The 12,353-nt window shown below is 34.7% G+C and overlaps 10 protein-coding genes across 10 annotated transcripts, besides 1 other annotated feature; 4 read left to right on the top strand and 6 right to left on the bottom strand.

Moving 5' to 3' along the window:
- Nucleotides 1–73: 73 nt before the first annotated feature.
- BEWA_034440 (aspartyl/glutamyl-tRNA Asn/Gln amidotransferase subunit B, putative) lies at nucleotides 74–1,819 on the bottom strand (the record flags this gene model as incomplete). Its single annotated transcript, XM_004830195.1, has 1 exon — nucleotides 74–1,819. One exon carries the CDS (start codon nucleotides 1,817–1,819, stop codon nucleotides 74–76), a length of 1,746 nt encoding a protein of 581 aa, XP_004830252.1.
- A 1,085-nt stretch (nucleotides 1,820–2,904) lies between these two features.
- Nucleotides 2,905–3,210, bottom strand: BEWA_034450 (hypothetical protein; the record flags this gene model as incomplete). Its single annotated transcript, XM_004830196.1, has 2 exons — nucleotides 2,905–3,146; nucleotides 3,180–3,210. The coding sequence occupies 2 exons, from the start codon at nucleotides 3,208–3,210 to the stop codon at nucleotides 2,905–2,907; spliced, it is 273 nt and encodes a 90-aa protein (XP_004830253.1).
- A 172-nt stretch (nucleotides 3,211–3,382) lies between these two features.
- Nucleotides 3,383–4,209, bottom strand: BEWA_034460 (uncharacterized protein). The gene is made up of 2 exons (XM_004830197.1): nucleotides 3,619–4,209; nucleotides 3,383–3,579 (listed from the first exon to the last, which is right to left on the bottom strand). Exons 1-2 carry the CDS (start codon nucleotides 3,843–3,845, stop codon nucleotides 3,450–3,452), a joined length of 357 nt encoding a protein of 118 aa, XP_004830254.1. The 5' UTR covers nucleotides 3,846–4,209; the 3' UTR covers nucleotides 3,383–3,449.
- Nucleotides 3,856–3,879: a sequence feature (AT_rich).
- Nucleotides 4,210–4,257: 48 nt separating the features above from the next.
- On the bottom strand, nucleotides 4,258–5,325 carry BEWA_034470 (DNA-directed RNA polymerase II, putative; the record flags this gene model as incomplete). The annotated part of the gene is made up of 1 exon (XM_004830198.1): nucleotides 4,258–5,325. One exon carries the CDS (start codon nucleotides 5,323–5,325, stop codon nucleotides 4,258–4,260), a length of 1,068 nt encoding a protein of 355 aa, XP_004830255.1.
- Nucleotides 5,326–5,438: 113 nt separating this feature from the next.
- BEWA_034480 (tRNA-dihydrouridine synthase, putative) lies at nucleotides 5,439–6,956 on the bottom strand (the record flags this gene model as incomplete). Its single annotated transcript, XM_004830199.1, has 7 exons — nucleotides 5,439–5,575; nucleotides 5,611–5,728; nucleotides 5,765–6,276; nucleotides 6,312–6,422; nucleotides 6,459–6,497; nucleotides 6,535–6,638; nucleotides 6,679–6,956. The coding sequence occupies 7 exons, from the start codon at nucleotides 6,954–6,956 to the stop codon at nucleotides 5,439–5,441; spliced, it is 1,299 nt and encodes a 432-aa protein (XP_004830256.1).
- A 239-nt stretch (nucleotides 6,957–7,195) lies between these two features.
- BEWA_034490 (hypothetical protein) lies at nucleotides 7,196–7,720 on the top strand (the record flags this gene model as incomplete). The annotated part of the gene is made up of 1 exon (XM_004830200.1): nucleotides 7,196–7,720. The coding sequence occupies one exon, from the start codon at nucleotides 7,196–7,198 to the stop codon at nucleotides 7,718–7,720; it is 525 nt and encodes a 174-aa protein (XP_004830257.1).
- A 10-nt stretch (nucleotides 7,721–7,730) lies between these two features.
- BEWA_034500 (hypothetical protein) lies at nucleotides 7,731–10,016 on the bottom strand (the record flags this gene model as incomplete). The annotated part of the gene is made up of 1 exon (XM_004830201.1): nucleotides 7,731–10,016. The coding sequence occupies one exon, from the start codon at nucleotides 10,014–10,016 to the stop codon at nucleotides 7,731–7,733; it is 2,286 nt and encodes a 761-aa protein (XP_004830258.1).
- Nucleotides 10,017–10,307: 291 nt separating this feature from the next.
- On the top strand, nucleotides 10,308–10,767 carry BEWA_034510 (hypothetical protein; the record flags this gene model as incomplete). Its single annotated transcript, XM_004830202.1, has 2 exons — nucleotides 10,308–10,472; nucleotides 10,510–10,767. 2 exons carry the CDS (start codon nucleotides 10,308–10,310, stop codon nucleotides 10,765–10,767), a joined length of 423 nt encoding a protein of 140 aa, XP_004830259.1.
- Nucleotides 10,768–10,769: 2 nt separating this feature from the next.
- BEWA_034520 (signal peptide-containing protein) lies at nucleotides 10,770–11,672 on the top strand (the record flags this gene model as incomplete). The annotated part of the gene is made up of 1 exon (XM_004830203.1): nucleotides 10,770–11,672. One exon carries the CDS (start codon nucleotides 10,770–10,772, stop codon nucleotides 11,670–11,672), a length of 903 nt encoding a protein of 300 aa, XP_004830260.1.
- A 133-nt stretch (nucleotides 11,673–11,805) lies between these two features.
- BEWA_034530 (hypothetical protein) lies at nucleotides 11,806–12,048 on the top strand (the record flags this gene model as incomplete). Its single annotated transcript, XM_004830204.1, has 2 exons — nucleotides 11,806–11,828; nucleotides 11,928–12,048. 2 exons carry the CDS (start codon nucleotides 11,806–11,808, stop codon nucleotides 12,046–12,048), a joined length of 144 nt encoding a protein of 47 aa, XP_004830261.1.
- Between the last annotated feature and the right edge of the window lie 305 nt (nucleotides 12,049–12,353).

Below are 12,353 nucleotides of genomic sequence, written 5' to 3' on the forward strand. Positions count from 1 at the left end.
CAACAATGTCAGTTGTCAAACTATTAATTTTGTTTATATCGTTCCTACATATTATGATATCATAAAAATAAGATCACCTTAACGATTCTGCATCAATCGACCTTTCTTGGAGATATTTTTCTACTATAGCTATGGTTTCTTCTGTTCCCATTAATCTAAGATCATGCTTTTCGACATATTCCATTATGCTACCGTTCCAATTTGTGATTATATCAGGCAATATGCGTTTTACTGTATCGATGTTGAGCACATTATCGGCAACACAATTCAACAAATCAGCAAATTTATGCGGACTTATGGCTATTTCAGGGCTAGAGTTTATAGCTGGCAATAGAATGTTTACGAAAAATTTTGCCGCAATCTTAGGATCCTCCATTATACTTGCAAATTTATCAAAATATTCAACCCACGTATAGTGTTTATTAATGACATTTAGAAATTGAATGGGTACATTAGAGTATTTTTCCATGTTTTCATTTATGACATTAGTGTGATTATCACAAATGGATACCTCTATCCTGTCTATCAGATCATCTTCAATATAAAGTACAGGTATATTTGGGTCGGGGCAATTAATGTATGACTCCTTTCCATATTTATTTCTGGATGCTTCTAGTTTCTTTTCCTTCTGGTTCCATTCCAAAGTCATCCCACAAGCGGGGTTTTCCTTGGGATGGAGCTGGGGATCTTCTTGCAGTTTATTTAGTAAGGTTTTTAATAGTTCGAGAGTTTTTGTATCTTCGGTTTTGTTTTTACTGTTATTTTCACACTTTTCAATATCATTAAGTTGAAAATATCTTATGGCTCGTCTTGCCCTGCTAAATGAGTTCAAATTTTTAATCTCTACTCTTGTCTGTGATGAGCCTAGTGATAAATTTATATCAAATCGTACGTTTCCTTGGTGCATAATTCCATTAGATAAACCACCTTTTACAGCAATATCATAAATTTTTGCACACGTCTCTAGAATCTCTGCTTCAGCCATTTCAACGGCCTCTGTAACCACCTCCACTAGACCTATACCACTTCTGTTGTAATCAAGTGTATCGTCATTTTCACTTATTTTTGCGGTATCCTCCTCAAGATGAACTTGCCTTATTTTAATTGTTTTTCCATTACCTAATTTCAGAGATCCATTGGTGCCTAATGGGTTTCGTGTTTGAGTCACCTGATAACCTTTTGGAAGGTCGAAATAATCATAGGATTTCCGATCAAAGGAAAGTGTATTACTAATTCTACAATCAAACAACTTGCATGCCGCTATACCATAAAGTATTGCTACTGGAGATAAATGAGGAGTTGATCCAACTTCACCTGTACATGTTGGACATTTATACTTGTTCTCCTCCAGATACATTTTCTTGTTTTCCTCTAAATCAACAGATTGTATTTTTCTAGTTCCCATGCTCTTATTATACATCATTATGTACTCCTTTAGGTTAATAGGACGGGTATGATCGAGAAATGGTTTATAAGCGATTTCTTCGGGAATATAATTAGTCACTGTTTCGAGAATATCATGAACATTCTTGAACAAATCTTTGCATCTTTTTAAACTATCAGTATGATATGCATCAAGGTGATTAGGATCCGAGAACGATCTGATTGCATTAGCAGTACTTTTACAAGCGCAAAATATCTTGGATTCACACGCTAACTGGATATGCGCTTCAATACCTGCAATATATGTTTTTGGCTCACCAATCTTGCGTCTAATAACTCTATTTTCAAAATCATCACCGATGGACGAGTCACTATCTGATGAACTGTCTACTCCCAGTCCAAACCATCTGGTATTCTTCCTAGATCTGCGGTTCATGGTTTCATCCGAGAATTTTGAATAAAAGTTTCTCTTTAAGCTACTACCTTCGGATGTGCGATCCTTTGAACGATTTACACTATACCCTTTATAGACGTTAAAACAATTACATTTATGTTCCAGTATAAAATTTGCTAGTAATAACGAAAAGCATATTGAAACTAAAAACATCTGAAGCAAATGAGCATCAACAAGGGGTTAAAATAAGAGATCATTGACAATGTGTCTATATTCACAAAAATCTTAGAAGAGGACCGCCTTCTATTCAAGATTCTAAAACAGACCTATGTGTATTACTCACTACTATTTTATAAGGTAGTAGTCCATTTCTACTAATGCTGGAGATTTTCCAACAGCTAAACATAAGTTACTGCTGCCCCAAAGATGCGAGGTAAACCCTTAAACCAATAGAAGAATCTCCCCAGAATCCACATACTATACAGATACAATAACATTTATTTAAAAGGATTGAACACGGTATTTAGTCCATAATACAGGAGTCAGATGTCTGGGTTTGCTTAGAATGTAAATTCAGGAATTTTCATGATGAACAACTATAAATTCATTATCTCAGCGAAGATATTTGATTATTTTTTCTTTTATATCAATGTATACGCGGCTAGACCTAGGCACAGGGCCTACACCCTCTGAAGATACTTTCTCAACGACCTGTGGGCATGTGTAAACTACAAGAGAAGATATTTTGTGAAGCAAGATTATATCTGTTTAATTTTATGTAAAAGCTACATTGCATGGCGAATTTATACACCTTATTCTGATGTACAATTAATGGAAATAAAACCATGATTGTATTACTGAAAACGACGATCCTGTTACATTGAATTTCCCAAACATAGAATTTAGTGTCGAAGATGACCCATTAATCTGTAACAGCTTTCGTTAAGACGTTTCAAAGAGTTGGTTGAGAACTGTGAAGGTCTGGAAACACTTGGAAGTATGGAGTAAGAGCATACAAATTTACCCAAGTAGACAATTATATCCAACGAGATAATACAGTATGTACAAAACTGGTGTCCATAGTAAACAAATCTACAACTATGAGAAAGATGTAAACTTTACAAAATTTATAACTTCGCTTTGCGTATGCTGATAGAAATGCGGGATTCCGATAGAAAGCGATGTACCTTTGGTATATCTTTACTACAAAGTCCCAAAGGTACAGATTCAAAAATTGTATCAGAGCACTGAGGAATGTCTTTTATGAAGTAAGGTGGCGAAAACACGTTTGAAGAGTCGATTTCTTTAGCCTTTTCTATGCTATTATACACTATTCCAGGCTTGCGATAAGTGAGTAGTTTAGATATGCCTAATCATAGTCTGGTAAGTAAAACAAACTTACCATGAAGACACCTCCTGGAATTTTTGGACATTATGACAACCGAACCAGAATCAACAATAAACGATAGCGGAAAGTGACTATTATTAGTACATGTGATTTAATAGAGAATCCAAACCTCTGGTTTGTGCCACCTATACAAAATATAGCAGGAACTCCCAAGCTTATATTTAGTACTGGGTCATTGGTCTCTTCAGCATCGTCTTTGTGCAGTCTCAAAAAATAGCTCTTTGAATAAAAGTTAATTATAGCGGCCTTTTAAATTGTCATACATTAAGAGGGATGACTTACATCTGCGGTAAATTTGGAATAGAGTTCTGATAAATGTGAATTGATATGCTCTGTGATCCCCTTTAATAACACAGGAAACTCGGCATATCCATTATACTTTCGATTTCCCCAACTACAAATGCTTGTAACTGAATATATAGTTAGCACGTACTCATATAAGTGGCCTATCGTAGCCCATCGCAACTTCTTGAAAGATTCACTTTCTATAGATATATTTTGAGATTCCGGGCAATAACATACGCCAAATAGGAGTTTTAAGGCCAGGATTGTTGTGAAATAAATTGCTATTGCTTGGAGGCTGCACAAATACATTAATCTATAAAGACAAATCTTACATTTATGTAAGAGGTTAGAGTTTCCAGTGCCAACAAAGCACATTGTTGAGAAGTAAAAAAATTTTTTATAAAATAAAGTCCTAAGCCATTAGATTTAGTAAAACTAGTCGGAATACAAACCTTCTAAACCTTTAAACCCGTATAATTTAGCCGACAGCGTCTTATCTTCTATACTTGGAGGAGGATGAAAGTGTATTCTATAGAATTCAGCAATTGATAGGTTTCTTTCAAAAGATTCTTGAAAATCTTCCTCCTTATCGGCTAGACACTTGTATTTATTAACGAGCGATACTAGATTGAGATTGAATACGCCAGAATTGAAATGCTCACTTGGTATATCACGAATATACATAAAAACTTCATTTGCAAAGCATTTAGATTCTTTGGAATCGTACATTATATCTTCTGAGCGCCGGGATACAACCCAATTATTGATGAATAAAGATACGGAGAAATTAGTCCAAATCTATATATGCCGCTGGTGGATGAGGCATTTTATGAGTATCTCTAGGTAGAGTAGAACTTGTAGTACCCAAAGCTCTCGACTGAGCCTCAGCGAAGTTTGCTTGCAATCCTTGCATCTTCTCCTCTAGACATGACAAAGCAATCTCTAGAATTTTTTCTGGAGGAATTGAACCAGTAGACTCTATAGTGAAATGAAACTTTGAGTCATCTGGTTCTATGCGTATTAAATCACGATGCCCTAATTCCCTGGCATGATTGATACATTCATCACAATATATACAATTCAATTTGTTTATAATTTGTAGTCCACCTTCATCTAGTTTTATTGCACTATTTGAATTACCCAGACTAATTCCGGTATGATCCATCCTCGAACCAGAAAATTTGAAAACATTTCTTGGACAACTAGAAGCTATAGATGCCTTATCTTCCGATGAAATTTGTTCCATCAAACTTGAATTAAACAAAAATCTCGGTTCCATTTTATAATTAACATTTGCTACGATCCATTTGGCATGAAATTTACCGAGGCCTTTAGTGGCTGTCAGCTTCATGCTGATCGATTGACCTCTTTTCAGTTTAACAATTGGAATTCCATCTGTAGCGCCATTAAAATTAGATATATCCGCTCTGGGGATTGGCATTGGTATCTTTCTTTCATCGTTTGAATTTATTTCAGCTTCATCAGCTATAATATCAAAATGGGTGACGACCTTGGAATCAGCGTCATCACAAGATACATCTAGTGTATAATCAACGGTACATTTTGCACATTTATCACTGCATTGGCATTTTTCTCTAAATTCAAATTCACTTGCCAACGTACTATCAATGGGCAACAGGCCTAACCTATGCGATATATATTCATCGTGTAAAACACTTGTATTTTCTAAAACCGTAACGATTTCGATTGCTAAGGCCGGAATTTCTGACAGAATAATCCTTCTTATAGCATTCGCAGTGCTTACATCTGAATTCAACAGGACAAAATCCATACGGTCCTGTCGTAATTCCACAATTTCAATGGAAGGCTTGATATGACGGGATGCCCATTCCATTGTGAAATTTTATGAATAAAAGTTTGTTCGAGGGGGCTCCAAGGTTTGCAACATGTGAAGCTCCCTCCACACTACTTGGCTGGAATAAAACATATTCTTTAAAATATTAAATTCTAATACAGAGGTGCGTTTAATGATTCGGGATTTATTCTATCCATGACGTAGATAGCATGGTGAATAAATTGTGCGTGCCTAGATTCACCAACATCAAAGGTGAAGTTCTCGTAATCTGCTGAATTCGATAAAGTTTCTAGAAAATACATGATAAAAGACAATTAAACTTACGTCTATATATCCTATTTCCATATTCACCGTAAAAGACACCTAGTATGGGCTTTACTATCATACAGATGTTCATTTCATGCGTATCATCCACGTTTTTGTCGATATAATCAGCATAGCTCTAAGAAAAGGTTAATTTGTTTGTAAAGGAACATACTTCTAACAAGATACGTCTAGTAGCACAGGTGGGAGGATTCTCAACACCATAGATGGCCTTGTCAACGTTGGCTAACATACAGGGATTTTCATACGTTGCTCTCCCAACCATAACCCCGTTAAGACTGTGAGATACTCCGTGTGAATCTTTGTTTTCTGAATCTAGTGCATTCTTTATATCTTCAATAGTCTTGAAACCTCCGTTTATTGTGAATTTTAAATCCGGAAAATCCCGTTGTAACCTATAAACCTTTTCGTACTCCAAGGGAGGAACTTTTCTATTTTGTTTTGGGTTGACACCCCTAAGCCATGCCTTGCGAGAATGAACTATAAAATGGTTACAACCAGACTCAGATACGGTTGAAACAAAATCTTTAACAAATTCATAGGAATCTAAATTATCCACACCTAATCTATGTTTTACTGATACTTCCAATTCAAGTTCTCTTCTCAGGGTGTGAACAATATCCCTAACAAGCTCTTTAGTTTTCATAAGTGCTGCTCCAAAACAGCCTATGAAATTATTATAGCTCTATAAGATGCTTTACCTTTTCCGGATACTCTAGGACTTGGACAACCAACATTTAAATTTAATTCGGTATAACCATGATTTTTTAGTAGCCTCCCTGCTTGAATCAAAGTGTCTATACAGTTACCTCCTAAGTACAAGAATTATGCATCAAACATTTACGAACCTAACTGTGCTACAATTGGATTTTCATTGGATCCGAATTCTGAATGCATTATGTATACACACTTCTAAATACTTACTCAACCAATCCGATACAACTGTTTCCGGGGCGTGAACGAGCGCAGAAGCCGTAAACATTTCGGTCCATAGTTGAGATTTTTGTGTCAATAGTCTCATAAACTGCCTATAAAATGAGTTGTTTGACCGATAAAATAAGACACTACCTGAACTCGCGGTATGTTACATCCAGCATCGGAGCAATTTGAACCAGCGGATTCACAGTTTCCGATTCGCTCTGTTCCATCAGTCCCGTTTGCGATTCCAAGATAAAACAGGATCCTTTATTTCTAATGCGTGGATTAAGACAAGAATTAGAAGGATAATTACTGATATTTTTGCGATGTAAAGAATTAGACTTTAATAGCTTATCATGATGAATAAATGAAACCGTGAATTTTGAAAAGAATAAGAGATAAAAATTTAGTCGTTGGAAAAGGTACATCGATATAACGATGTTCTACATTAGATCCCATTATAATAAATTACATAAAGTTGCCAAAATTTATAGCAAGATTGAAAAATAAGATGTGGTTCTGGAAGGAGATGAATATGGTCAGAATTATACGCTCAATACATCCCTATAATGAGAATTCCATGGTTTGTATATGTTCAGAAACAAACTATATTTTAACGTTATACTTATAAACAATATGTATTTATTGATTTGTGTACGGTATATAGATGACAGATTCTACCGCAGATTCTAACGCAGCAAATACACAGACGACTAGAGGACCTCCGATTATCGATAATTTCACTTTACTATACTATGACAAGACACAAGAATTAATAAAAAAGCCATATAATGATAGTAAGAACCTAAGTGATGAAGAGATTTTTCGAAATCATTTGTTTGAGACACTTGAAGCTATAGCTCAGCTCAAGAATGAAGTGGCCAACAAAAACCAGGCAAAATTCTTGATAGAAGAGAAGTTAAAGATACAGTTAAGGGATTCTAGAAACCAAACTAAGCATTTTGGAGTTTTTGGTTCAAATCAGTCTGCACTTTTGCAAGCAATCGACTCAAACTACAAGCGCCTCAAACTTCTATACGAGAAGATATACGCTATACAAATGGATATCCAACATATATACATGAGGTTGTACGAGGATTTAGAGAAGAGGTGTGAACATTTGGTGGAGATACACAAAAATTCTAGACTTTGTGCAGCATCGCTTTACCATCACAAGAAAAGAAATACATAAAACATCGCATTTATCGCTTAACCAATTTTAAAAGTTGTTGATAAATTACATCAAGCATAGAATGGGATGATATATCCCATTCCAAATAAAACCTACACGGTGATGATAAAAGTATCATTGAAATTGTAGCAAGATCTTTCCAATCAATGTCGCAATAAATTACATCTAATCCATATTTGGTAGGAGTAGTAAGTGTAAAACACTTGTACCCAAGTGTTCTTTTGGATTTTTCCATCTTTTCTAATAAGTTAACTATTGAGCGGGGATTTTTTGTGGAGCTAGTTAACTTTACATATTTGTATAACGTTAACAACGTTTTTGTTAAGGGTTCCAGAGGAGATAGTAAAGACAGATTATAAATGTTATAAACTACAACTAACTCCCTGTATACTGCTGATAGTATTAGAAAGAGCTGACGATAGGCTTGTAGTATTCGGTCTATTTGAGCGATAGTAAAATGTTTGAGCATTAATTTCGCGTAGAAAATTTTATTGTATTTGCTCTTTCTGCACCAAATGTAGTTATTGATATCTTCTCCATATGAAAGTTCAGTGTTTTTTTTCATTTTTCCAGAAAGTTTATATTTTTCTATGGCATTCTTTATGAAGGCAGCCTCAGATTTCCAATAATTTATATCTCTAAGATCACAACTATCTTTACTTCGTTCCAATTTTGAGAATCTTCGAGAATTTCTCCTAATTAATCCTTTTTTTGGTAACAAATTGCCCTGATATGAGATAATTTCACAAATAGAAACAAATGATGTCCAAGTGGACAGATGGTGAGTAAAAACAAAAGAAAATTTGCAAATATTCTCTATCATATAGGCCTTTTCATTAATTCCCATACTTTTATGTGTTTTTGAACGTTTAAAAATAGTTAACAGAGCATTTGATTTGTTATAAATCCAACAATTTTGAACATCATACGGAATCATGTCATCGCAAAATCGCAATAAGTCTATTATATTTTCGTTCATATATGATTCCATATTATTCGATAATGTATGTTCTGGATATATTGGAGTTAAAGCAGTGTTACAAAGCCTTTCACTATTCAAGATATCAAGTAATAAAAGGAACAAACTCGGAAAGGGGTATTCCCTTACAAGATTGTAATACCATCTTATAAAATATGAGTTTACAACTTTTAAAAGACAAATTCGGTATTTTGTTCTAGTGTTAACCAAGTTCAAATTTTTAACAGAATTATTGCTTTCAGGAAATCGGCGATTATGATTTACAACAAAATTATATGTGCATTTTACACATACAGAGGTACAAATAGAACGATAAAGATTCTCAAGATAGTTAGATAAAGGATTATTAAACGGTTTAATTGATAATATTTCTGGAATAAACTTAGATTCCAATTCTAACAATTCATCGGAAAGAAACCTAAAAACGGCGGACTTTAAAAAAATATGGAACAATTGTGATTTACTGCATTTGAATATTTTTGCAAAACCATTAGAAATTTTACACAATTTCAGCCTATAGTTGTATTTAGTGAACCAACGTAATGCTACACAAGACTTTATATCCCAAAGATCTACCTCTTTCGGATATGATTTCAGTAAATTATTTACAAATAATGTACATTTTAAAAGATTCCTGCGGTTTGTAGTAGTTATCAAAAGTTGCAAAGTAGTAGATATTTCTGATAGATACGGGTTAATATAAAGGAGAAAAAACAGCGCAGTTATTGATAAATCTTCAATACAAATATAAACCTTTTCATCAAGACCTGAAAGTATAGCATTATTTGATATATTGATATATTCCTCAGTAAGTTCAACATTTTCATATTTCGAAACGAATGTCAAGGTACCATCCGATCTCAAGAGCGTGCTTCTGGGAACAAAATCAAGGAGTTTGATCGTTGTCAAAATACAGCATTCACAAATTATGATGCTATACTTGTTGTCATTTCTACATACAAAAATCTGCAAGGGTGGTAGATTGATACTATCTCTTTTTTCTTGACAAATAAGTTCAGAAATAACCCTTTTCTGTTTTACAGTTAACGCTACGTTATCCTTAGCCAGAAGAATCGAAATATTTTGAAGTTTATCAGAGTCAGAACCCGAAGACTCTACGTGGTTGGCATTCTCAGAATTCCCAAAGAAGGTTAGAAATGTGTTTTGATCTACTACTAAGCATTCCTCTAGAAATGAAAAATACTCAAGGTGGAGATTTACCAATATGAAAAATGCAGATAGTGTTTCGTATAATTCCCATTTTCCAACAAGATCCCAATTAGCAGATACAAACTGAACAAACACATCACTATACATCCTATATTATGCTTATCTTCTGTAAGACATCATGCTTTCTGAAAATGAGCATAATGTGTAACTGTCCAGCTGTGAGTGTGTATATTTCATCGAGCCAGCGACTATCGCTAAAGCAATAACATAAATATATAAAGTATTTCAGAGTCTATGAACACTCAACAATAATCAGTTGTCTGTCTAAGGATTGACATTTTTGACTTGCCTTCCCCATAGATCAAACCCGAAACAAGTAGGAGAGAAACGGCACAAAGAACTTTCTGTTCAAGTCTTCGGTAGTATGTTTTTAAGAAGATGAGTCATGATCATGATTCTGATGGCCCTGGTTCAGGAAATTCTGAATCGCTATCTCATGGGTTGCAACAAAATGCAATATACTGGGAAACTGGACATAGAACGTACCTACCATTCTGGGCAAACTTATTAAAAAAGTTTAGCCCGAAAATAATCGACGACAGGGTAAGAATATCACTCTATAATGACACTCACTCTGTAGCTTCGTATATCCTTAGGAGAGGCAAGCCCCGTTTCCTACGAACCATTTGTATTCTATGGAAACTCAGCTTACTTTAGAAGTTATTACGGTGATCCTGATGTCAGCGTTGTATATCCACTGAAAAAACCGACAAATTTTTGTTTTTTGCCTACCGGCAGATTGAGTTTAAGTGAACTAGAGCATAAACTAAAGGTTCATGGAGATTCTAAGGTCTCAGATAAGGAGAAAGTGCTTAAAAACCTTTTTGGCACAGCGTAAATATGGAATTTATAGATAAATCAAAAGGAAAAATGTATTTACTATTAGTTTGGACACTAGTTTTGGTTAGTGGAGTACATGGGTTTAGTTTTTATGGCTCTGACGTTCGCGTAATGCTATGTTTGCGATCTGACTCTCACAAAAATAATTTTATTCGTCGTGGAAGTAAACGTATTTACTCAGTCTTCAACCAGGAATCGGAGAGTGAGGCATTATTCACCGAAGAAGAAATCCAGCAACTAAATGACTATTTTAAGGATTTGAAGGATGGTGTTTATGGTCATGAAATGAAAAAACAATTTGAGGATCTTGAAAAAAGTGAAGCTAATCGCCATTTAACGCAAGAAACGGATGACATTGATCCAAAAGCCAAAATCAAGGAACTTATGAACGAAGAAAACAAAGAATTGGATGAGAGACTAAGTAAAATTTTCAATATAGCTAATTTGCCCGTCAGTAATGAAGAGCTCAGCTGGGATGATATGGAAGAGATTGCCAAAAAAGAACAGAAAGGGATACAGATTGAAGAGGTGCAATCTTTAGTGAAATCTATTTATCGCAAAAAGGGTCTTCTGACAGAACCACTTAAAATTTGCAAATTTGATGGGCTAACATTAAAGTGGACCCAAAACCTAAAAAGTATAGATATATGGTTCTCAGTTGACCCTTCATTAACCAAGGATGATTTTGGGGTAAACATATTGCCATCTAAGATTACGATTTTAAGACAAGGAGAAATCATCTTACAGAAGGAACTTAATGGAAAGATAGATTGTGACGGTTCTTTTTGGACAATGCACAATAATCCTTCATCCACTCTCAATTATATTAACATAAGCCTCGCCAAACGCAAACCTAAATATGCCAACATTTGGGAAGACTTATTTGTCAAGTCGAAAAGTTAGCTATTACTATACTTGGCGTACGCACTACTTCTCTGCTCTCACTAGAAATTTAGTTTTTGTTAATTTATATTTCATTCTTACAGCTCTATTTTATTTTCAATAATATTTTTCGTATAAATTAAAGTGAGCTAAGATGTTGCCTAGTGTTTTGGGTTGGTTTCTGACGCTTTTGAAGTTTCTACTAGCGATATCACCGCTTTTATTGATCGTTCTCATTTTCGCGTTGAACAAGAACTCAAAACCAAAACCCTTCAGGGGAGGTATCACTTCTGACGAAAGTGACGATGATTATGATGACAACTCCTCTAAAAAGGATTGGTATGTTTCCCCTCCTCTAACATTCTTTACATCTATTTGCAGATTCTTCAAGTCTTAATATTCCTATTTGAATTTTCACAATTTTAACAAAAGTAATAGGCCTTAATGTCACTGATTGACTATCCATACACACTAGACACGCCTTCAAGTCCGCATAGAAACCTGCGAACATAGTTACATGAATTATACATCGATGCGGGACTGTTTATTTGCGTATATGTCACCGATCTTGGGGTCATTCTATTTTCTGGTTATGTTTAGGTTTGAACAGATCTTCCGAAACGTAATAAGCGTCACCAACGATTAACTTATAGCTAGATATAGGTATAAATTGAACAAATAAGTATAAATAGATCAGGAATC

This window comes from Theileria equi, chromosome 1 (assembly GCF_000342415.1).
Source record: "Theileria equi strain WA chromosome 1, complete sequence".
NCBI lineage: Eukaryota > Apicomplexa > Aconoidasida > Piroplasmida > Theileriidae > Theileria > Theileria equi.

Coding starts and splice junctions, on each gene's coding strand:
- BEWA_034460 (XM_004830197.1), bottom strand. CDS start 3,845: ATGTGCTTTGTTGGCACTGGAAACTCTAACCTCTTACATAAATGTAAG. Junction 3,580..3,618: donor ACGATAGGCCACTTATATGA/GTACGTGCTAAC, acceptor AAGCATTTGTAG/TTGGGGAAATCGAAAGTATA.